Genomic DNA, 26853 nt, shown 5'->3' with positions numbered 1-26853 from the left:
TTCTACTTATCTATCGCCGCAGCTTCGGAATAAATTGCACTCAAGAATTTCAGAAGTTGATACAAATTATATTTATTTTTTATTTTTACCCACATACACAAGCCCTGTATACTCAGTACTTATACCCGAGTTCTGATGAAAAAGAAATCACAGGCATATTACTCGGTTGGGATTTGAACCCACGACCTTTGCATTTCTAGAGCAGTGTCTTACCAATTAGACAAATAATTTACAGTACAAGACGCTTTACTACAACACATCACAAAACACACCAACGTTGTATAACGATAAAATCCAATAGTCTAATACAAAACAATGCAATAATACAAAACAGTACGTTACGATAACAATACATATTATTTATATTGTCCACGTACGGAGAATTTATGTGTACTTAAAAAGAAAAAAAAGAAAAAAAATTGAACGCCGAAAAAACGGGACTCTATATTTAAAACAGTAAACCGCACAGAGGGATTAATAATAGCAGACTTCATAAACTTTATAACAAAATCTATTGAAAATGTTGTTATGGCTACGCATCAGTGACGTAATAGTTGTCCATTCCTCACCTCCAATGGCAGTTAAGTAAGAACCCGATTGGTACGGCCGCTCACCGTTCCAACTCCTTAGAGGCAGTGGACACTATTGGTAAATACTCAAAATAAAAACTAAATGGATACTACGAGCAATGGAGAGCTGGTGATAATATAAAACATTGTGAGAAACAGCTCCCTCTAAAGTAACGTAGTTTTCTACAGAAAGAAGCAATTTTCCACAAATACGATTTTGTTTTTTGTGCATACGTTGAGATACACAAACTGAGAAGACTAGTCTTTGACAATTACATTTTAAACTACATCCGGAACAAAGGAGCTGCTCCGGGTTATGATGGCTCTTTGGAGAAATTATTGCTTTAAAGGTTTTTCTGGAACGTCAAATGAAGTGGGTTGGACAAGAAGAGCTGTCCAAACTGATGAATTTGATATGATTGGAAATGAGAGATTTGTATAAATAGTCCGTTAAGGCTTGCATGACGAATAACAATTGTCGGCTTAATATCTGAATTTGATTGTTTATTTTATACGGGTAGGCCTACGTGTAATACGAATATTTTTAGCAAGAGGAAATTAATTCAAATGAATATATTTGTACTCGCGTTTATTTTTGTATACATTATTTTAATCTAATACTTTTTCCCGGTTCGGGTCAGGAATCGGCCATCATTATTACTGCATTTAATCAACACATGCCCTTGAACGTGAGCCGTTTGTTCATTAGTGAAAGGACTGGGTAAAGTTTAAAGAATAGGTTTGTTCTTCAAAATATCATGATTGAGGATTTAATGCAAAATTTCAATCAATATTCCAGGTATTGATTTGAAGAAAACAAATTATTTGACGTGGAAATGAAGAGAGTCGAAAAAGCTCCTTTTCAACAAATTGTGAAAAGATATTTTTTTTAAATACGAGGACTATCATTACAATTTCATTTAAAAGCCAAATCGTGTAGGAGTAAAACAACAAACTGCTTACCTTGTTTTAAGCTTATGTCCGGGGAAAAAACCCTCCAACATTCTCAGCTCGAAGTGCCTTAATATCTATGAAAATCCCTGCATGAAAATAATTATAAATAAACAAATAAATAAATAAATAAATCCAGAGAAGAAAAAAATAATTAAATAAATATATACAAAGAGGGCTACAAATAAACAAAATAATCGCTTCATTCAGTGTAACTATATATTACTTATGATTAAAAAGAAACAAAACAGAATACAGACTTAGACATTTTTTAATAAAGCATACCGCAAGCACCTATGACCTTAGACGAAATTTTTCATAGTTCCGTAAACCAAACGTAATTTTTAAGAGGATTAAACATTGAGGCGCGACGAACCGTTCCTGTCTACGCCCCCACTCACACCCCGATCCACCCTTCTCTAAGCACCCCCAAGCTTACGATCATCTTTCTTCCCACACCAAAAATCTGACCGATGTGGCCACAAAATAATGCCCGAGAGAATGGCTTTCTTACGCGACCAAAATATTATTCCTTTTCCGGTCAAGACGTAGCCGGGGGATCGTTGCGTGTTTCCCCCATCAAGTTTAAGCGCGTTACACGCTGCCGAAGACAGGTGCGATGTTGAAGGCATTCTATATGATTAATTGATATAGACAGCTGGAAATGAAAGTGAACTTTAGAAATTGTGTAAGAAGCTGGGGGATGTATATTGATACAACACAAATAAGTGGATCTTGTTCGTAAGTCTGACGAACCCTTCTTGTAAAATTTAATATACTTAAAGGAACACGTTGCCTTAATCCGGCCGAGTTGGTCTTTGAAAAGCGTTTGTAACCGTTTGTTATAAAATGCATATGGGTAGAAAGATGTAAAAGTAGAATACAATGATCCACACCAAACGCCTCGAAATTGAACGGTTTTCCTTTTATACCTCGTCAACTATACACGTCGGCCATTTATTATATTTTTAAAACATCTTTCCAATCATATGCATTTTATAACAAAGGGTTACAAACGCTTTTTATAGACCAACCTGCCGATCCAAGGCAACGTGTTCCTTTAAGGTACAGTGGTGTAGGCTATGTATTTAAGGTGGCCTGAAAGGGAGCAATAATATGACATGTATTATTAAAGGCACCGGGCACCTTTGGTAATTGTCAAAGACCAGTATTTTTTCTTTGTGCATCCCAACATAGTGCATAAAATAACAAATCTGTAAAATGATTGGACTCAATTGGTCATCGAAGTTGCGAGGGAACAATGAAAGAAAGAACACCATTGTTGCACACTTTGTGTTCTTTCAGATGCCCATCCTAAAAAGGGTATCAGACCTGCAGCCGATTTCACGAAACTGTATACGCAACTACGCAACTTGCGCCATAAACGTTGCGCAAGTGGACTTACGCGGTTGCGTAAAGTGTCGTGAAATCGACCCCTGAAGTCTTCTATGAGATTCAAATATTTGAGTAAGAAAATATCTCTTTCTCAAGTAAGTTTTCATGGTAATAATTATTTTGAGTAATTACCAATAGTGTCCATGCCTTTAATCTGAAAGTGCAATTTTGTTTGACAAACGGGATCAATTCCTCATTAGTGATGATTATGTATAGAGGCCAAAAATGGTTTCCTAAAAAATAAATCACCGAGTGTGAGTTCGCTGCACGAAGTGTTCAAACCTCAAACAGTCATTTTGATCTGGGGTTGTATCAATTACCGTTTAACCAGGAAATGCCACCCATCAAAACAAAATTTGAAATTCCAAACAGCATTATCTAGACATCAAGATGAAAATTAAATCGATTAGAGAATTTGAGCTGCTGTTATTAAGGGAGTCTGAGTCAGAGTCACTGGGAAGATAACCCCCCTTTCTTCCACCCCCTTCTCCCCTCCCCCTTAAAGACACTGGACACTTTTGGTAATTCTCAAAGACCAGCGTTCTCATTTGCTGTATCTCAACATATGCACAAAATAATTGGTCGTCGAAGTTGCAAAATAAGAATGGAAGAAAAATCACCCTTGTCACACGAAGTTGTGCGCTTTCAGATGCTTGATTTCGAGACCTCAAAATCTGATTCTGAGGCCTTGAAATCAAATTCGTGGAAAATTACTTCTTTCTCGAAAACTACGTTACTTCAGAGGGGGCCGTTTCTCACAATGTTTTATACTATCAACAGCTCCCCATGCTTGTTACCAGGTAAGTTTTTATGCTAACAATTATTTTGAGTAATTACAAATAGTGTCCACTGCCTTAATGTACCTCCCGACCAAGGTTGACAGAATCTGGAACAGTGAGGGGGAAGAAAAAAAAACCCACATTCAATCAGTTTCTGAGTGATATTTAATAACAAATGCATAAATGTTGCTCTTAGCTTATTGCATTTCTAAATCGATTGCTGTCTCGAACTGTGGCGATTCAATTTTCTTAAAGGCACTGGGCACTGTTAGTTATTACTCATAAATTGTTAGCAAACAAACTTACTTGGTAATAACGAGCAATGGGGAGCTGTTTGATTGTATAACATATTGTGGGAAACGGCTGAAGTATACGTAGTTTTTAAGGAGATGTAATTTTCTCACTCAAGTAATAAAATACTTCAGTTTAAGGATTTTGCCCTCTGAAAGCAACAGTGGTATTTTTTTTTCTTTCAATCTTCTCTTGCAACTTCGATGACCAATTGAGTGAAAATATTCACAGAGTTGTTATTTTATGCATACAAAAATAATAATATTTGGACATACCAAGTGTAAATCTTGACAATATTACTAAACGTGTCCACTGCCTTGAATGTTCCTGCAAACCTGCATTTTGAGTTGACCACAACTGGTAATACCGCCCCCCCCCCCCCCCCCCCCCCCACAATCCCAAGGGAACCATGACGGATTGGAGGGGCGGGGTGTTGTAGAGGGGGAATTGCGTCATCAATCATGCTACAAAGATCACAGATTTATTAAGGATGCGTTTTTAGCCGAGGATGTTAATGGTTCATCCTGAAGCTTAGAATAAACACCGAACAGCTGGAGAAACCCTTCTGTACTTTCTGTGAGGAACGCACTTTTTTTGGAACGACGAGATGTTTCTGACGAGACTTTAAAAAAAAATAGTTAGGCTTTAAAAGCTGCTTCCAAGTGGAAGTTTATGCTAAGCATCGTCAGAAAACTAGTCGATATATTTCTTGATACACTCTTAAAAACGGATCAGAATAATATCGAAGTCTTATAAAACAGAGCACGTAATATACGTGTATTCATATTTTTTTTCAAAAAGGTAGGTCGAAGTAATGAATTTTGAGACCCATTTATAAATGTAGCATTTCATGTGGGTTTACAGTGGGTTTACAAAGTGACTTCGGTGTCGCATGCAATTATGTCCTCTATGCAATACTATCCGGAGGACATTATTGCATATGCAATCATGTTCGCCGGACGGTTTTGCATATGCAATCGTGTCCGCCCGGACGCTGCTGCATAATGCAATTGTGTCCGCCCGGACACATTTACATATGTGGTTGTGTCCGCCCCGTGCAAAACCCTCCTTGCAGTAAATTAAACGCACTTGGTCGATGGAACACGTTCACCATTTTTTGACAAGCTTAGTGCATGTCATGAATGACATGGGAAATGTTCGGCCGTTGGGTATTCGCTGCAATCATAAAATACGTGAACATTCATGTTGCATACGCATGTTCAGTGCATGCACGCTCGCTTACGCGCGCACATACATGTATATTCATGTACATGTCCGCCGGACGGTTTTTGCATAGCCCCGCACACGATTGCACATGCAAAAGTGTCCGGAGCGGACAGTATTGCACGGCGGACACAATTGCATCTGACAGGGCTCATTTCTGTGGATATGTGTGATCAGGGCTCAATTTCATAGAGTTGTTGAGAAACAAACAATTATTCCTTGATAAAAACAAGATCAACCAACCACATTTTCATTTGTTGCATATTGCTTGTTACTGGTTTTCAGCTGCTGTTTGCTTATTCTGGAAATCACGTGGAAATTTTGTTGGTAATCCTGTTTTTACCAAGGCAACAATTTCATGCTAAGCACATGTTTGTGCTTAGCAGCTCTATGAAACTGGGCTCTGGAATCTGTGTCAAAAAATTACTCCGGAATTAAACCGAATCAGTCTATGAACAAACTATTACAAACTGACACCAAATCCGAGTTCAATAAAACTTGTTTTAGTTTTCCATGTCAGCCTGACTCGTAAAGGGTTTAAGCTGTCACCACCCTGGTCATATTCCCTGTTTGCAATAACAGTAATACATGCTAACATTCATTGTGCAAATATGGCACCATTCTATTATTTCGTCCAGCCTCAGTTTGGTTACAATGAGTTTTGAATGGAGTAAAATCAAGATGGCCACACCGTGATAAAGGTCTAAACACATAATCCGGTTCAATACTGCCCGAAGCTTTTAGAGTGCACCAATAAAGATTGGAACCTCTCACCAGAAATAAACCCAGGAGTGACTTTCGCTGCCCACTCCCTCAGTTATTCCCAACCATTACCAACGATTTGTTACTCCATTATGACACACAAATGGAGTATACCTCATCGATAAATCAGTGAGAGGGGTTTTGGTGTAGACAGACAGAGGCTCCAAACTGGCTCCATTACTCGGTGTATGTTTATTTGAGACGTTGGTCTTGTTTTAGTTTAGCCATATTTGAAATAATAACCAGTTGAGTGCTGTGAGAAGATTGTGCTGATATTGAGGGCGTTTTGCTCCTTCTGTTATTATTAAGATTGTTTAAATTTTTAAAAAAATATACTGATTAATTTTGAATTTAATGTATAAACTGCATTTATGTGCGCCAAGGGTCTATCATTATGGAGCACACCTTGTCTAAATATTATAGACATCCGAAAAGCGTGTTCTGAACATTATTGGTTTTTTTCTTCTACTTTATATTAAATGCAGTGGACACTATTGGTAAATACTCAAAATAATTATTAGCATAAAACCTCACTTTGTGAAGAGTAATGGGAGAGGTTGATAGTATAAGACATTGTGAGAAAACGGCTCCCTCTGAAGTGACATATAGTTTTCGAGAAAGTAAAATTTCCACGAATTTGAGTTCGAGACCTCAGATTTAGAATTTTGAGGTCTCGAAATCAACCATCTAAAAGCAACTTCGTGTGACAAGGGTGTTTTTTCTTCTTTCATTATTATCTCGCAGCTTCGACGACCAATTCAGCTCAAATTTGCACAGGTTTTGTTATTTATGCATAACGTCGAGATACACCAAGTGAGAAGACTGGTCTTTGACAATTACCAAAAGTGTCCAGTGTATTTTTTAAGCACGATGCTCTTCAACAACCCATGTTCTTAACAGACTTAGGGATAGGCCTACCGTTCTTTCTCACAAGCTGAACCATTTCTTTGGAATGCCCTTCCACTGAACCTCAGACAAGTAGACACTCTCTCCAGCTTCAAATCGAACCCGAAAACTCACATGTTCAGTCTTGGCTTTTAGTATCGTCATTAGCAGAGTTTTTTTTATGTGACATGAGTGTCTTTCTGACAGACGTGGCTCATTATGACCAAAGTATTATTTTGATGAGTATAGGTTAGAAATTGCCTTAGCTTTCGATCCAAACCGGACCTTCTTCAAAGAAATAAGCAGGTACAGACAAAACAACCCATATCCATTTATAGAAAAAGAGGAGCAAATTATTAAAGGCAGTGTACACTATCGGTAAGTGTCAAAGACTAACCTATAGTGTATCTCAACATGAGCATAAAATAACAAACCTGTGAAAATTTGAGCTCAATCGGTAATCGAAGTTGCGAGATAGTAATGAAAGAAAGAAAAAAAACCTTGTCACACGAAGTTGTGTGCGTTTAGATGGTTGATTCCGAGACCTCAAATTCTAAATCTGAGGTCTCGAAATCAAATTCGTGGAAAATTACTTGAAAACTATGGCTCTTCAGAGGGAGCCGTTTCCCACTATGTTTTATACCATCAACCTCTCCCCATTACTCGTCACCAAAAAAGGTTTTATGCTAATAATTATTTTGAGTAATTACCAATAGTGTCCACTGCCTTTAAGGGAAGGTATCCAGAAAAAGCGGGAAAATTATAGCCAATCAAAGTTACCGATTTATAAACAATTGGGTGGTTAAGAACTAACAGCCTAAGAGTTAAGTGGTGAGAACAAAGGATGGTCAGGATATGAATGGGTAGATTGCTGGATCATAAAAGTGGTAAACGCAAAAGGTAATACAATGCGGGAAAACATGAAAGGATAGTATGACATTGACAAAAGGCAAAAGGAACCTGCGGAGGATTGAAACGTCAGGCAATTAACTAATTTTTTTTTTTTTTAGTGTAAAAGGAACAAAAACCACTGTTTTGAATATTAAAAGTAAAAGATGTTGTCATACATTAACACAGATATTGTGTGAATTTCCGGAGTTGTAGCAAACGATCCGTTGACAGACAAAACACTTTTGAGTGGAGTCTAGAAATAAATGACACTTTAAAACCAGACGAGGTTCATTTGCCAATGATCTCATAGGTATGAGGTTTGCTTGTATAACGTGGACACAATATCACATGGGAAGTCTGAGAGTGTTTTTCTTTCATCAAAATCATAGCTTGCACCCAAACGATTTAAAAGCATCAAACAAAACGCAAATATTAAACATCTGCGCCGATATTTATGAACAATTTGTTGCTTGGATACAGAAAAAAAAGTTGGTCTACAATAATTGTCCCCATGCCCTTCATAAATAGCTTCCCTGGGTCTACCATGCGGTGCTCACTTCGGTGAGCCCCCGACAAGAGCTAAACGAACGACCACTCACCGCTCTCGTAGTAACGTCATGCACCTGGGGCCAGCCCCCAGGTGACCCACTCCACAAGCAGGACACTGGGGGCTGACCCGGGTTGGCCCCTAGAATGACGTCAAAGCTATTCGAACGCACCGGGAAAGACCGGGGTCGACCCCGGGAAGCTAAATGAACGCACCCATTATATGAATGAGATACGGGTTGATTGTCCCTGATGGTGTGGTTTGAAAATTGAATTGAGCTACACTATTAATACAGGTTTATTTAGCTCACTTCTTAATAATATTATAATGGCGTCTTGTGCGCATATCCGTCACTCAGTGGAGCTCAAGGCGCTTCACCAGCTAGTATTTACCTGTAAGGTATGATTGACTACGCTTTTATAAAATATACCTCCTTTTACAGGGCACCAGGTACTGTCTTACAAGGTGATGTGGTGCAATATGCTGCCAATCAAACCAGGAACACCGGGGCGAACCCCTTCTCTTTCCGATAAATGCACTGGTTTTGTTTTTTTACGTGCGTTACACAACACACGGGACCACCGACTTTACGTCCCATCCGAAGGATGGATTAAGTGTCTTGTCACGACTGGGACTAGAACCCACACTTTTCGTGCAGACCTCATACGTAAATATGAAATAAGCCCAAAGTTGTGACGTCACCTAGAAATTACACATTCTTTTGACGTTCACGTTTTTGCTCGCGCAACGTGCAGCTAAACCTCCCTATTGCTAACGTAAAATGCATGGTATAATATTCCCGCCTAAAACCTTGGTACGTCTTAGTATGTTGTTAGTGAATCACAGTAAAGCGGGTTAAATGACATAATTAATCCGAATGGATGTAGTTTGTGAGCCGTCCCTGTAGCTTTAACATTCTAAGATCGATCTTAAATCTATTGTTTTCCCAGCCAGGCACGGGAATCCAAGTTCATCTCCCAAACTCCCCCGACTAGCTAGCCAAAGAAACCTTCCCCAACACGAACGCAAACAAACCCACGCAAATTTAACTGTAAAACATTTGGTGGTATCTCCGTGTTGTATTGTTGCCTAAGATAATACACAGGCAAGGCTATATATTAACCAATGTCTTGTATAAATGCCCCTCGCTGTATAATTGGGCGGGTATTTTATTTATCAACTCAACCCAATTAACTTCATTTGTGTTGGCATACTTAATAAAGAATTATCAATGTAATGACATTTTAATTGGAGATGTAAATTATGGTATTTTGATTACGACGAAAAGGCAAATAGCTATATTTGTATAATAGCGGGTACAATTCCAATGGGAGATTAAATATAATGGTTTGCATACCCTTGGTGAATGTGCCAATATTTTAAACACAACTTAGGTATAAGATTGTCAGGGTAAGAAAAATTCACTTACATAATTTTTGCTTGAAATGTTTTTCAAACAAAACCTCAGATAGTTGTGACACAGAGAGGAAGAATTTTGCAACTATATCTAAAATATTATTCAGGGTGATTACTCTGTTTTCTGGTCTGAAGTAGTGACATTATTAAATTTTCTTGAATTCTGGGCAGCGATCCAAACAGTAGTGTTTTTCTGTTCCTTGTTTTTGTGCAAAACATCCTTAAACATCAGTATCGAATAAGTTCGTTGTTTTTTTTTGTGACTATATTATTTAAAACATTGGCAGTATAAATTTGGCTTATAAATAAAGCAGTTTAAGAAGATACACTATTCCTAACAATAACGATTCTCAATACGTAGATTCATTAAAGGAACACGTTGCCTTGGATCGGACGAGTTGGTCAAAACAAAAGCGTTTGTAACCGTTTTTAATATAATGAATATGGTTGGAAAGATATTTTAAAAGTAGCATACATGATACACACAAGTTTTCCTCGAAATTTCGTGGTTTTCCTTCTACTGTGCGAACTAACACCGTCGGCCATTTATGGGAGTCAAAATTTTGACCCCCATAAATGGCCGACGTGTTAGTCGACGAGGTAAAAGGAAAACCACGCAATTTCGAGGCATGTTTGTGTGGATCATTGTATTCTACTTTTACAACATCTTTCTACCCATATGCATTTTATAAAAAACGGTTACAAACGCTTTTCAAAGACCAACTCGTCCGATCCAAGGCAACGTGTTCCTTTAAGAATTGCCACTAGAGGGATCGGCTTTAAGCTGGTCAAATCATACATGATCTACCAAAACAATATATTTAAAATTTCAATCGCCAAAACAAGTGTTACTTTATCTGAAGACAATAATTTAAGGGTGATAAATGTCAATCTGCCTCGCCTCATCTAGAACGCGACTGCAAAAAGTAGCCATGTCAATTTTCATTCTGAAAAACTGACACCATAACTGACTGTATTTCGTGAATAATTTTCCTGTAAGAGAGCCGCAAGTATTGTGTGCACAGGCTTTGACAGTTGGAGTGTCACAAATGCTAAGACGACAACGGAAACTAGTGGATACGTCAGGGTGTTAGGCACGTCTCGGTACCGCCTGTAGCTTCGCCACGCCACCCCTAATCAAACCATCTCTCCGCTCAACGTGCCCTCACTGGTAACACGTGTGTTACTATACAAGACGATGTAAATGAACCTCTCGCTGGTTCGTCAGCGCCATCATCATCAACTAATGAACGAAGGGGGTGGGCTGATGATGCAGTATACATGTTTATATTACATGATGGATGTAGTTATCTTTATGGTCATACGCTACTGATAAATCTTCATCCGCGAAGAAGGACAGGGGAATAAACTTGTTGCGTGCCGGATGTGACGAGTGTGCGCATTTTTACAAGATAATGCAATAACAAGTAGATCTTCCCTACCGTGTTAGTCACTTTGCGCTCGGCTGCTCAAGCGAGTCTGTTATCCCACTCACCTGACACTACCGTCTGTGATCATTACGGAACCGCAAACGAGCTACCAATCCCCACTGGGATCAGGCTACAGCTTTTAAAGAAAAAGGGCATTTCATCGTTCCCCACTTCATCTTTGGTGCGACGACTTGAGCTAACGGCTACTACTACACGGAGCTGGCGGACGTGTCTTAAGTAAATGATACCCTCCACTGAAGAGTATCACATTCTTAGCAAATAATATTGGGAGTGTTTCTTTGCTGTTTGATGTCGCTCTACTTTCTTCTAAGATCAGAGCAGTATTAGTGTCAAACTCCATCCTAGAGGACACGGGTGACTTGAGAGGTGTCATCACGACGAGAGAATAAGCAAACTTCCTCAACACTTTTTGTCTTGACGCAAAGAGAGGACCGAGCGGTTGATTCGGGGCTGTCTTCGGGGGTGAACTTGATTACGAACTTTTTATTTTGTAAAACAGTTGTCTTTTAGAGCAAGATGGGTACTACGGCAAGACCGAGTGTTTACGGCGTGGTTTTTCTACTGGTCATTGCAATCATTTGGGCAACAGTCACAGAAGGTGAGTTTTATGAAAAATTAATATTATTGTCAACATTTCTTTTCCGATTTTATTGATGCAAATTCTTTACAGGTCTGCTATGAACTGATTAACCTGTTAGCATCTTCATATAATTTATAGTGGAAGTCAATACGTCTACGTTGTAGTTCAAAATTTCAATAGCTTAAATTCGCACGGCTCATATTTTGTGCAATGAAGATACAATCTTGTCCATGAAATTGTTGTCGCAGCTCGTTTTTAACTTTAAGCAGCAAGTCTCCTTTGAGTTGGAGCGCTCATTTAGTTACTTAAGTCTTTCGTGTGTTCTGTACCTCCAGTTAAAATCTAGTAACACTATTGTCGCGTAGATTTTTATATTGTGCGAAATTGTAAAGACTCGACGAAGTTTGAACTCCCTTTATTGCAAGTACACCAGCACACAAAGAAGGGTTTGACATTAAAGTTATTGCCCGTTTTCAGAAATGTTTCCCCTTTCATGATTCCATTTAGTCGAGTGAATTTCGACATATGATGCTTGTTAAAAACAAAACAGACTCACAAAGTTTTGCATTTGCCACGGAAACTGCACACATAAATGTAACATGTAAACGTGTTTGTAAAATGCCTTGGAAGTGAGATAATGTCGGGGTTCTAGCAATAGTTCGTTTAATTAAATACGATACACAATATTCTTTTGGCGTTTCTGTTGATTTTTAGGGGGAGTTTTCCCCCTCGTGCACTACCGGTATCGTAAATGAAATCTTGTAACTTTTTTAGAATCTGGCAAAGTGGCTTTTTAAAATTGTGAACTAAATTTTCAGGTAACTCGGGAAAAAATTAGACCAAGCATCTTTTGAATGATATAATAATTAGTTGACAAAATAGGTGGACATCCAGCAGCACCAGAAACAAAAAAAAAAGTAAAAGAAACAAAGGAGAAACATTAAGAGCATAGTGTAGGCCAAGTGGCTGAGAAATCTAGTGCGCCGGACTCGAGCTCTTGTGTTCCTGATCAGCAGAGTGTAGGTTCCAGTCCATTGTGTCCTTAAGAAAGACACTTAACCATAATTGACTCGTCCTTCGGATGGGACGTAAAGCCGTTGTTCCGTGTGTCGTGTGATGCACGAAAAATTACCCAGTTACACTTATCGCGAAGAGAAGGGGGTTTGCACCGGTCTGGCAGAGACTGCTGAATGTGCCGCAGCACCTTCCAAACCCTTTCAAGTTGCTACATAATCGGGTATCAGAATTTAAAAACTTCGCCCATCCATTTCTTAAACATCTTTGCCTCATAAAAATGTGCTTCTTGAACGCGCATTACATCGTAACATATATCGATGTTTTAAAGTAACATTATGTTATATCATAGATTCAGTGCATGTAGATGGGTGCTTATTTCGGTTGACAAATTAAATTAAGAAATAAGGTCAAAAACATCTTCACAATATGGGGCAATATTCCCGAAGATAACAGCTCTTACATTAAACTAATAGATCTGCAGGATATACAAGTCTTTTTGTAAGCTTTCATTACAATTTTCATGATCTGTTTAAAAAAAAGATCATTAAACAATACATTATACCTTAAAGTTCCCCAGTTTCTGTAAGAAAATATCCCCTACGTATTAGTATTTGATGTAAATTAACTGTTTCCTTCCTCCATGATTCAACGGGGCAACCTCCTACGATAGCATCCTCACAAATTTTCAGGGTCAAGTATTATGTGTTTACAAGACACTTGTGTCCTGTTTTCACCTTCGATTTCACCTAATTACGCATCAAGAGTTAGTTACAAAATCGTTATTTAGCATCAATAACTATGTCGTCACCCGTAGCTACATGTCCATGTCATTATGTTTGTGTGACGCAATTAATTTATAATCACAATACATTGTCTCTACTCTATACCCATTGTGGGTCTCTTTGTGAAGTCTACGGAGCTCTTACATTAAAGGCAGTGGACACTATTGGTAATTACTCAAAATAATTAGTAGCATAAAACCTTACTTGGTGACGGGTAATGGGGGAGAGGTTGATGGTATAAAACATTGTGAGAAACGGCTCCCTCTGAAGTGCCATAATTTTCGAGAAAGAAGTAATTTTCCGCGAATTTGATTTCGAGACCTCATATTTAGAACTTGGGGTCTCGAAATCAACCATATAAATGCACACAACTTCGTGTGACAGGGTGTTTTTTCTTTTATTATTATCTCGCAAGTTCGATGACCGATTGAGCTCAAATTTTCACAGGTTAGTTATTTTATGGATATGTTGAGATACACCAACTGTGAAGGCAAGTCTTTGACAATTACCAGATTTGTTTTTAGATTGGTTCTGTTTTTAGATTGGTTTGTTTTCGTAAAGGTCGACTTGTGTGCTGAAAGTAGCCCTCGTGTATGCAAGTGTGTTTATTCGACTCGTTACGCGTTTAAATACGACCTTCTAAAAAAAAATAAAAACATCCTATGTCAAAATATTATGCGTGTAGACAAAGTGAGATTTCTCAAATCAAAAAGCTGACATGTCGACAAATCGACTGGATGGTATCAATTTTCTTCGTTTTTCGAAAAGATGGGTGGACCTGCTTCCCTGAATTTTGTCTCGTGCAAAATTTCGTCAGTATTCGCTTTATTTAATAATAATAATAATAATTGTGGCTTCTTATATAGCGCACATGTCCGTCACTCAGTGACGCTCCTGGCGCTGTTTTAAAAATTTATGCACATAACAGTGATCTAAAAAATAATGCCCAACTGCCTAACACTGTCGAAGGCAAGACACTACTGGTAATTACTCGAAATTGTTGTCAGCATAAAACCTTACTTGGTAATGAGAAATTACGAGAAAGCCGTGTCTGAATTAGCGGTTAGAGCTATGGCTACGGCTAGACGTCCGCGTCATCACGCGTTGAAGTATAGGAAGTCCTTAGCAACAGCCTTAGCAACAATAGGAGCCGTAGCTGCAATTACCTCCCTTTAAAGGCAATAGACACTTAGTAATTACTCAAAATAATAATAAGCATAAAACCTTATTTGGTATAACGAGTAATGGGGAGAGGTTGATAGTATAAAACATTGTGAGAAAAGGCTCCCTCTGAAGGTGTTTTTTTTTAAGAAAGAGGCAGTTTCTCACTCAACTATTAAAATACTTCAGGCCTGAACCCCCCTTGAATGCATCTGAAATCACACAAATTTATGCAATAGGAGTGGTCTTTTTCTTTCATTATTTTCTTGCATTTTCAAAGTTCAACGGAGTTCAAATTTTCACAGGTTTTTTTAATTTTATGTATGCATATGTTGGGATGCATCTAGTGGGTATACTGTGGCCAATTTCATAGAGCTGCCTAAGCAAAAATTTTGCTGAAGCACGAAAACAGCTCGCTTATTTTACACACGTTACTGGCCAAAATGTTATGCCATATACATTGATTGTGACTGGTAATTAGCTGTTGTTCACTTAGCATAACAATTGAGTGGAGTCTTGGCCGGTAATCTGATTTTACTAAGCAAGGATTTGTTTGCTTAAGCAAAATTTTGTGCTTAAGCAGCTCTATGAAATTGGGCCCTGGTCTTAGACAATTATCAAAGGAGTCCAGCGGCTCTAAAGACATACATTGCATGTGCTCGTAGCTAACACAATGCCTTCAAATTCCTTAATGAATTTCCTAGTAACTGAGATGAGCCGGGAGGATATTAAATCTGTCTCCATTAGATTTGGTGTAATTGTCGAGTGTCTACAAATATTGGAAAACGTTGGGTGTCGAGCAAGGGTTAAGTTTGTCAGCGACAATTTCAACAACTCTCTCCGTTAACTCAAAAATATTTTAGAAATTTAAACCTCACCCGTATTAAAGGCAGTGGACACTATTGGTAATTACTCAAAATAATTATCAGCATAAAACCTTACTTGGTTACGAGTAATGGGGAGAGGTTGATAGTATAAAACAGTGTCAGAAACGGCTCCCTCTGAAGTGATGTAGTTTTCAAGAAAGAAATAATTTTCCACGAATTTGATTTCGAGGCCTCAGATTTAGAAATTGAGGTCTCGAAATCAAGCATTTTTAAGCACACAGTCCAATGGCTTTAAGTTCAAGAAAAACAATGGAAGAAACAATAGCTGTCTCTGATTGTAATAACGTGCCAGAAAAAAATGTGTAGTTGTTCACAAGAGTATAGCTTTAAAGGGGTTGGGTACCTATTGTAAGACACAAAACACAAACATCCATATCAGATTAATGATGGTAGAAAGCTTCCCTTAAAATATTACTTGCTGAGGTGCTGTAGTTTATTTGAGAAATTAGCAAAACAATTTCACGAAAATAATGTTTCTCTCATTATAACGGATTAACGCGACTCTCTTGAGAACATTACTCTGTTATTTTTACTTTATTTGTTTTTCTCAAAAAATTGACGACTTTTGAAGTTGTTTCACTCACAGTGGGTAGGGATTTAATATCATGGCCAAAAACTTGGTACAACATGTATCAAAACCTTTCAGGGTGATTCTTGCAAACTATACTGTTTGAATCGATGTGAAAAGGGGTCTGGGAGGGCACATCTTTTTGATGAAAGTTTCTAAAACTTTTTCCTTACCCTGGACGGCCCCCTGCCAACAAAGAATTATGTCCGAAGATTAAAAAAAAAAATAAAAAATAAAAAAATAAACAAAACATATTTATAGTTGAAGCACTCAAAATCCCCCTTTTAAAAAGTTACTTTGTCATTAATTTGAGTACTTACCTCAAAAACATCCCGAAACTTTTGTGGAATTCTTTTTTATAAAAAAAGCCCTGGGGTACGCCTGTACAATATTGAAGTGGCTCTACATATTCATACTTCCTGCACGAAAACCTTCAAAGATGTGGCGACAGTAATCACCATGTTAAAAACTAAAGCTTCTAATATCCAAATCGATTGAGCCTGCTATGACATTTAAGACTGGTGTTATTTACCCAAGTCTCCGTATGTTGGACACCAATTCTACGGGGGACAGTCGACGCCAACACCCCCACTGACGGAGGCACGGTGACGCCTCATTCCCAACCCACTTCGGTGTTCATCTAAACCGTTGTATCAAATCAAACAGCGTGTATTGGTTTATGTTGTTTTGCTAAACAATGGGAAATGTTATGGTGGCCGACCCTGGAGGGACATTGAATATAAATACTGACGTCAATATCTAACATGATGAAACTCACGACTTGTGCTCCTCCCCCAAGTCGAGAATTAAGACGCCAATATTCACGACTTGTGCACAAGTCGTGAACCCTTACGCAAATTACCGAAGAAATTCACGACCTTTTTTGCCCGAAGTCGTAAAAAAAAGTACGTCAATAGACCTAATGTTTAAAGCCATTGGACCCTTTCGGTAAACAGTGTTGTCAAATGCCCACACTTTGTGTACCACAACTTCTATATCAAATAACAAACCAGTGAAAATTTAGGCTCAATCGGTCATCGGAGTCGGGAGAAAACAACGGAAAAACCCACCCTTGTTTCCGCGCGTTTTGCCGTGTCATGATATATGTGTTTAAAATAAATCCGTAATTCTCGTTAACGAGAATTTATATTGTTTTGCTGTTTTCTCAAAAAAGTACAGCATTTCATGGAATAATACTTCAAGAGAAGTCTTTCACCATTGCCTTCTGTAAACCCTGTAAGTTATTTGTAAATTTGTGAACCTTTATTTTTTTTTTCTGAACCGAAAGGGTCCAATGGCTTTAAGACGAAATTAACGACTGGTCCTCCAAGTCGTGAAATTTACGACTTGTTCACAAGTCGGCCTTACACTAATAATGCAAATTTCCGTAGATATTCACGACTTGGTACCCGAAGTCGTAAATAACTACGCCAATATTTAAGAAAATAAATGAACGACTGTGAGTAAAGTCGTGAATATTTACGACACAATTCACGTCTTGTGCCCGAAGGCGTAATGGGCACAAGTCGTTACTTTTTGTTCTTATTGTCCACGCCCCCACAGGGTCACCATGCCTCGCCACATCTCAACAACAAAAAAAGAACATTGTAAAACATATATATATAACTATAATTTATGCTCCACATTTACAAAAACGTATATTGACTGGCGACAAATCCGTTACAAAACTGTTACCATCATTCTGTTTCATTACTTGTGTTTACTACTTTACGCCGAAGAATCATGTTCAAAGTATGGAATTGAAAGGAGTCCGTTCTGTTTCAACCTGGGTGACCCCTTTTTGAAATGCTCGCTGCAGCTAGCTGCTGCAGGCGTAGCTTAGTGGTTAAGACGTCATCTCTCGACATCTGGTGTTCAGGATGTTTGAAGTATAATTCACGTTTTGATTCACGGCTGTAGCTAGGGCCTAGGCATACTCAGAATGAATAAATGTACACATGGCTTACTCCAGCTTATACTGCAAAGTCGCGACGAGCTAAAAAATTAGGTCCAAACATTTGCGAGCGGTTGGGTTGGCTTGGTAAAGCCCGGTTCAAACTTCCTGCGAATGCGATAGGAACATTGACGTCACAAATTCGCAACGAACTATTCGCGTCAACGAAAACGGAGCTGTGACGTCAAAATTCGCTACGCAGTGAGGAAGTATGAATTTAAAGGAATGTTATAGAATTGGTAAGAAACAAAAACTCTGAAGATCATAGATTTACATCAAACTTACACGGTCTAATGATGATGATAGTTGAAAACATCCCTTGAAATAGTTCTGCCTGAAATGTCATATCTTGATGAGAAATAAATAATCTTATTTCGCGTTTGGAGTTTATCGCTCAGTGAGCGATTTTTTTCATTTTTTTTTTTGCATCACTGTCATTGCATCACTATCTCGTGACACAGATGGCCGATCGATCTCAAACTTCAACAGGTTTGTCAGTTTATGTATATGGTGGATTACTTCTGCCAGCAACTGTTTAGTTAGCAAAACCAATTATGTAATGATCCTTTGAGTTGTTCGTATACTTCCAAATGGCAGACGGACGGAGGGGATACACAAATTTGACAGTAAAGGGGTTCCTTTAGTAAGGGAAGGGGAGTACTGTGATAAACTTTGGACTTTCAAAAAAATTATGTAATGGACCCTTCCCATGAAATATGCTAATTACATTCACGCATGCGTAAAGACCCTGTTGGTTGGCAAACGCCATAGAGTTGTGCACTAAGCAGACGCGCAGTCGCGTCTGCGTCACGCACCCATTAGCCGTGTACAAAACAGAGTGATTTTCCCTCATGTTGCCAACCAAAACGTTAGTGCGCACGCGCTACGCGCAGTTTACATATTTCATTGGAAGGGTCTATTGCTTTACCATTGGTCGATATGTCAATGGACCGTTCCGGCTTTCCATTAAGCTCCGCCCACCGCGCACGTGAGCAAGACATGTGTACGAGCACTCCCAATGACATTCTGCACGTTTCTGCCGCGCGTGCCAAATTTACGCGCACGCATGACCGAGTTTGTCCGACCACAATCATTGCTGTGATTGGTCAAATGGCTGAACGCGCACAGTTTGATTGACAGGCCGGATCGGTCCATTCACGTAATCGTTGACTATTGAAAGCATGACCAACCAGGAAGAGTGTATCTTTCGCACATCAAAACCATATCATTATCAATTAGCATGAGCAACATTTCAGACTTCGAAATGGAGTATGTCAGTAGGCCTAATGTTAATTTATTATGTCGACCCAAAAATCTACTTTTAAACCTTATAAAAAGTTGGGGAAAAATACACTTCAATCTAAAGAAAAAGAAAGAAAAAAAAACAAAAACGATTTTTATTGTTTTCCCTCCACATCCACATTGTGCCTGCGGAAATTCCAGGTTTGACAGATTACAAAATGAATGCGTTCAGTTATAACATTCGTTTATTCAATTCATCATGTACTGATTCATTCATTTAATCTTTTGTTCATTGGTCGTCCGTTCATTTGAGCGATTCACATTTAAATGAACAAATAATTAAATGAACAACTAATCACAGACTAAACTAAAGCGTAACATAAACAAAACACGTACATTCACCTACATGGTAGGCCTACTTAATGAAACACACGGCTCTCTCCGCCACTGGTATAGTAAATCTATAGTATCTTTACACATCATACAACTTGCAATGTCCTAACCCTTCAATAAGTCCCATTTTTTTTAATTTTCCCTCCATTTTGTATTTCTTGCTTGTCGTCATTTTGAACCCAACCAAGAGTAAACTACGAGTAGTCGAGCGTAATACGAGAGCAATTCAGCCCGTACCAAGACGCCGATTAACGGGTACACTTTGTTCGGTTTCCCGCTCATCGATTTTCTGTTGAATTACGCTACACCGGACATTTGCAGCCGTTATTTTAATTATATAAATAGCTTCATTCTCTTTTGGCTTTCGCGGTCTATTCTAAATGTCAAGACTAAGCCGGGTGGACGACGCTATTTATTAAGAACATACTATTGGATGTTTGGGTAAGGAAAGGGACGCAATTGCCCTAGTTATTTGCTAGATTAGCGATGTGTGGACCCATGAACAAGGAGCTCTCCAAGGTAGTGCAGCAAATACAAACCCCGATATGAAAAAGGGATTTGTTTCAGTTGACAATGAGCCTGGGAAAAGATGGTCATGAGATGTTGTCAATGTGTATAGGAGCTTCCTTTCGGACAAACCAGGCTTTCTTGTATAAACCATTATTTCCATATAGGGCAAGGTAGACACTTCAATGTGTATAGGAGCTACCTTCTGATAAACCGCACTTTCTGGTTTTTGTTATACAATAAAGGATAAAAGACTCCTTTAGAAATAAATTGTAACCATTCATACAATGCCGGAAAAAAAGTGGACATGTTCGACATTAATGATTTTTTCTTTGGAAATACTGGAAATTAAACCTTTTGTAATTGCCGCCAAATGGATGTCATATTCATGAATTCCATTATACCATATACAATGCATAGGGATAATTCAGGCTTCCTAGTATGAGTCACGTAGGACCAATGTATACTAAATTGTCCTTTTATTCAATTCAATTCAATTCATTCAATTCAATTCAATCAATTCAATTCAATTCAATTCAATTCGGTTTATTGGTCCTACAATAAAGGATTTTTTTTTTCGTTCCTGCTCGTTTTGAGTTGACATACAATTCGTTCTGGCGAAATGCGAATTTGTCTGGAACTGATACGGACAACTTGTAGATGACGTAACTATTTGAAAGTTATTTTAACATCAAGAACCAGTCAATATTTTTTTAAAGTGTTGTTAATTTAATTAAATAAATATTGAACATGTTATTTTATTTTATCGACACCATGAGGTCACGCGAGTTATTAGGTCACCGTGGTCCAGTGATTAGACTGCATTACTTTGCAATCACAAAATGGTAGTTTGATTTCTACCAATCTAACCACCGACTTCACAACACAACAGAATAAGTATTGTCGTGAGCTTCCTGCAGAAGACGATCAGAGCATACTGATCGAAACGTCGAGTTGAAACCAACGGTTCTTTTCAGAACCACCCCAACTCATTTAGAGATAGTCATTACATGGTGTTTACCGCAAACCTTTCTATATCGTTCCACCATGCAAAGTTTCAAATCCTACTTGTCGTCTAGTTACTGAATCACAATTTGTTGATTTGTGGAACTCATAATCATAGACGTTAAACCAATGTATGTATGAAGGAGATTGGCTGTTGACAGCTTGGTGTTTATATCCCCTTGTGAGAGTTTGCCAAGTTCCCATGACGGGAAGATCATCTAAACGAACCAACAAACAAACAAAATGGATGGGCGTGCACAAAAATAACCAAAGTTTGGGCAATGATGATAGCGCACCCACGTGGTTCTTTGTGTTTCGTCCAACCCCAGCGTACCACACTGTCACCCACGACATTTGAACCCTGCGCAGCGCCAACTTAAGCCCCTTTCACACGATAGCATTTTAGCAAGGGTTCCTTGCCAAATCGCAACATGGTTCTAAAATTTCACAAAATGTACCTCGTGTGAAAGGCAATAATTTTTGTCTACTGTCCAAGTTCTCTTGCAGAATCTTGTCAAACATTGCTACATTTTACACCCATGCTAAAATTAAGCAAAGGACCCCACTTAAAACGCTGCGTGTGAGTAGCACTTTACACTACATCAACGTCACATCTTGTAATAACACAAGAAGCACTTCCCTATCGATCGGTTTTCATTGGGTTATGGGGGATTCGTAATTAGATGATAATATCGATCACATACGTCATACAATCTTACAAGATCAATAAGAGAAATGGACTTATCTTCCTTTTAATGGAATTAGCTTGTCATGGTCAAGGATGTGATTTTTCAATTTTCCTGCAACTTCTCAGCAGAATTTTCGTTTTACAACGGATGTTTTTGCTTCGCTAATAATGCAGCAAAAAGCATTTATGTATTGTCATCAATATTTACTGAAGGTTTTTCTGTTTGAGCGAAACGTTTTCTGCGAAGGGACGATTTGCTCATAGAGAGGTGCCAGGGTTGAACTCAGTTTTGTGATGCACTCATTTCTAAATAGATGGAGTATTTAAGGAAGTGGGGAAAAACATACTTTAACTTTAATTTTCGTCCGCTCAGATCTATAATGTATTTTTGTGCATTTTGTATGGATTTCATAAAACTGTTTTTCGCATGTTTTGGAGCTCCTGGTAGATAAAGGAATAATAGGGTAGCTACTAGTTCTTTCGCGGCCTTTTATTTAAAACAGGCATGGTCGAATTGCTGTGTCCAGTGTCTTTAATGACCTAGTTCTGAGCAGACGTTGTGTATTGCCAACCCTTTTATTCTTTGCAGATCTGCTCAAAATTGAGTTTTCATTTCATCTCATTTAATTTATACTGATTGTAAAGCCAAGGACTCTCAGAAAAGTGATCTTAAAGGGAAGGTACACGTTTGGTAATTACTCAAAACAAATATTACCTTAAAAACTGACTTGGTAACGAGCATTGCAGAGCTGTTGATAGTATAAAAACATTATGGGAAACGACTCCTTCTGAAGTAATGTAGGTTTTGAGAAAGAGGTAATTTCTCACTAAAATAATAAAAGACTAGCTAGAAGTCTTTTATTCCTATCTGAAAGAACACAAATTCGTCACACAACGGTGCTTTTTCTTTCATAATTTTCTCGCAACTTCGATGACCGATTGAGCGCAAATTTTCACAGGCTTATTATTTTATGCGTATGATGGGATACACCAAGTGAGAAGACTGGTTTTTGACAATTACCAATCGTGTACCTTCCCTTTAATCACTCTACTGGCAAACCAGAGAGTTATTCCAGGGAAAACCCACGCAGTCAAGTAGGGACTGAAAACCCAATCAACATAGTGTCCCTGGTGGGATTCGAACCGTCGTCCAAGAATTGGAAGGCAGGGAAAGGTACCACCATTTCAACCCCACCACTCAAGTTTAAATGTTTTGCGTCTAGTTCCGTCCTAGTCGTTAGGTCGCGATAGCTTTGTTTGTTTGCCCTGGGCTAAATATTATATAACTGCTTAAACACAAAAAAAAAGCAATTTAGCACAAAAAGAAGCTTTACTGAAAGAATGTTACCAGCCACAATACTTGATATCATGTACAAGGTTGCCTGGTATCCTGATTATTTCTACTAAGCAATTGTTATAAGCAACATTATCTGCTTAAGAAATGAAATGTGCCCTTTTCCGTTCCCCGTCTGTCCTGTACGATTTGTTGTTACTTTAATTTCTTTTTTTACAGTATTGTTTTATAGTGCGATTTGTATAAAACAAGAGTTGGTTATTTGAATATGCCTATACACATTTACTGCTTCATTAATTTTGCTTTTTTTACCCATACACCGATGTGTATTGGCACTGTATACTCAGTACTTTCCCGAGTTCTGTGAAAAAAATATCACAGGCATGTTAATGCTGTTTCATTGTGTCTTATAATTAGCAGATAATAATTAGCATAATTGATCATCTTTGTTCACTTGGCCTCCTCTATAATTACTTGTAAGTACATGTTGCAAAGTGAAAACAAAATAAATTGAAAATTTAATTGAAATGACCCCCTCGAACCCACACACTGACTCTACTTTTGGAAAACAAATTATGAGCTCAGAACCTTAGAGACCCTATTTGATAAGTGCGCTTTCTTTAAAGCCATTGGACACTTTCGGAACAGAACAAAAATTAAAAGTTCACAGATTTACAAATAACTTACAGGGTTTACAGAAAGTATTAAATTGTGAAAGACTTCTCTTGATACATCATTCCATGAAATGCTTTACTTTTTAAGAAAACATTAATACAATATCAGTTCTCGATATCGAGAATAACGGATTTATTTTAAACACATGACATGACACGGCGAAACATGCGGAAACAAGGGTGAGTTTTCCCATTATTTTCTCCCGACTCCGATTACCAATTGAGCCTAAATTTCCACAGGTTTGTTGTTTTGTATATAAGTTGTGATACACGAAGTGTGGGCCTTGGACAATACTGTTTACCGAAAGTGTCCAATGGCTTTAAGTGCAGATGTCATGTAATCTCGCCCACCAATGTGTTTGGCCCACCAAATGTGATTGGACCACCAAATGTGACAGTTAGACATTTATAAAGCCTAAATAATTTTTAGTGAAAGAAAACTACAGGTTTCATATAATTTTCCCCCCAACAAAATTACTCTCACCTTTGAAAAACAAAACACAAAACAACATCCACAACATAACTACCACTTAAGCGATTTAAAAACAACCCACGTTTCTAGAGCTTTGAGTTTATCAAGAATACGTAAATTTTGCCAAAAGTTAACTCAAACTTGTGCCCAGTCCCGGAGAGGTGGGACTTGATTGGCGTTCAAGAAACGCACAAAAAGGTCGTAGTACTGTTTGGGTCTCGTAACTGTGAAACAGTATTAATTTATAAGCTCTGTCCAAAATGTCAAAGAAAAGAGTGACTTGTTTGCCAATGGAAGTTGACATAAGTAAATCAATGCACAAAATGGACAATGCAGTCAAGGGAACCTAAATCTGCATCTTGGTGTTAAAAACTAAAAGATCAACGCACTCGAGTCGACTGAATGATTAAATACATCACAAAACCACCCTCCCTCGGAAATCAGAACAGGTGATTGTGTAAAGTTACGGGAAAGATCTCACGGTTTCTCAAAGTGTTTTTTGGCGTGGTTTTGACGCTGCTTTCCACCTGCCGGAAGTTACGGGAAAAAGTGTCGATGAACTGGAAGCTGCAATCGCTGTTCAAATATCGCCGGGTGTTCGGTGAGCGGAGCACTGCTTAGATCGTCCGTTATAGGTGGATTGGAAGCATGTTTGAAATAATTAATAAACACGATTCGTAAAATGCATCCACAAAATAGTACAGGAGGGGTTATGCACGCTCCTTAACAAAACAAAATGTTGGATTATGTTTTGTTTTATCCAGCAAGAACATTTTTGAAATAATAAGACGAAATGTTCTCAATTTTCTGGCAGGATTTTCACTCTCTATGGATCATCTTCATGGTGCCTTCGGCCGTTTTACCTAACCGATGCCTCATGGTCGGTGCACTTAGGGGAACAGACATGCTAGTCCATTTTTTAGATTCATGTGTTTCAGGGCTTTGACATCACTGGTTGACCTTCTTAGAACCACCCGACCCAGAACTTTGCTGGAGAGAGCTCCTATTGTTTTCTTGGGGGGGGGGGGGGGTCAATACAGACAATGAATAACTACCTACTGGCCCTGCCTGCTGATAGAATTTTCATGTGGGTACAGTGACCGTTTACTAAACTCACAGCTACTGAGGAGGGAAATACTAAATTCACATGTCTCCACGAGGTTAAATTCTGACAACGCCATAAAATAACACGTTTCCAGTATTCAAGGAGTTATCTCCTTGTTTATTGATTTTTCACGAAAAACAGACGCTCTTTGTAAAGCCTCTATTCCTCAGAAATATGTTTTCGTCATCTTACATTTTGAAAGAACTTTTTAAAGTTTGTAGAGTCAACAGGAAATAGGGTCACCACGTGGTTCAGTGGTAAGACTGAGCATGACTTGTAACCAGAAGGTTGTGGGTTCGAATCCTACCAAGCTAACCGCTGATTTTACAATGAATATAATTAGTACATATTCTCTATGGTTGCTGAATCACAGTTTCTCAATTTGTGGAACTCATAATCATTGACAATAAACCAATGGCTGTATGTGAGAGATTGGCTGTTGCCAGCTTGGCGTCTATATCCCCCTCATGGAAGTTTGCCGAGTTCCCTGCAGCCGATCTCACGAAACGCTAGAATTAAAGGAACACGTTGCCTTGGATCGGGCGAGTCGGTCTTTGAAAAAGCGTTTGAAACCGTTTGTTATGAAATGCATATGGTTAGAAAGATGTTTTAAAGGTATATTAATGTTCCACTCAAACAAGCCTCAAAATTGCACGGTGTGGGTCATTATATTCTACTTTTTTTTATTTATCTATCTAACCATAATTTGTATGCATTTCATAACATACGATTCCAAACGCTTTTTAAAGACCAACTCGCCTGAACCAATGCAACGTGTTCTTCTAATCCCATCTCGAATAAGGACTAGTGGCGTTCAACTTATGATGAGTTCAATACGTCCTAACGTCTTAGGATAGGGTATACTTAACTCGTCCTAAGTCCTAAGATTAATCCCAAGTTAGTTTGGTGAAATCAACGGCAGGATGGGAAGATCAATAATAAATATAAAAAAAAATCAGCATGAAATTGAAAGCTAACAAAAAAACAACAGTGTCCTAAAAATATTCGCTTTTTAAATCCAGGGCATATAATTCTACAACAGATGCAACGGAGGGACGCAACAATCGAACCCACGACAATCGAACCGGTGGTCGGTATGTATAATGCATACATGCATGGACACAAATCTTACACCAGATAATTGTACGCATGTGTTTTATTTATTTATTGATTTCTTTACTCAATTTGAATCCTCTGACTCTATTGAATCCTCTCAGTAAAACACTGGGTTTTTTTTCACAGAGGTGCCCAGCAACTACAAAGACATACATTTGTACGCATGGACATTTTTTATTTATATAAACCACACTTTTTCTAAAAGTTTGTCTGACAGATGTTTGCAAGATCAATAACTCTTCTCAAT

The 26853-nt window shown here is 38.3% G+C and overlaps 2 protein-coding genes across 3 annotated transcripts in view; one reads left to right on the top strand and one right to left on the bottom strand.

Annotated features, from left to right (window-relative positions):
• The window catches only part of LOC139937701 (peroxisomal trans-2-enoyl-CoA reductase-like), a 267220-nt gene that overhangs the window by 42549 nt on the left and 197818 nt on the right, over window positions 1–26853 (bottom strand). The gene's annotated exons all lie outside the window — the stretch shown is intronic.
• LOC139937557 (uncharacterized) overlaps window positions 11203–26853 on the top strand; it is a 38310-nt gene continuing 22659 nt past the window's right edge. Inside the window, exons 1-2 of one of the 2 annotated variants that reach the window (XM_071932758.1) lie at window positions 11203–11759; window positions 26513–26584. In XM_071932758.1, the coding sequence (XP_071788859.1) occupies window positions 11678–11759; window positions 26513–26584 (154 nt within the window). In that variant the 5' untranslated portion in view covers window positions 11203–11677. The remainder of the gene's footprint in view (window positions 11760–26512; window positions 26585–26853) is intronic. The other variant, XM_071932759.1, reaches the window with a different exon arrangement.

This window comes from Asterias amurensis, chromosome 5 (assembly GCF_032118995.1).
Source record: "Asterias amurensis chromosome 5, ASM3211899v1".
NCBI classification, from domain to species: domain Eukaryota; kingdom Metazoa; phylum Echinodermata; class Asteroidea; order Forcipulatida; family Asteriidae; genus Asterias; species Asterias amurensis.
The sequence above is the reverse complement of the archived record's forward strand: the minus strand, read 5'-3'. Positions and strand labels throughout refer to the sequence as shown.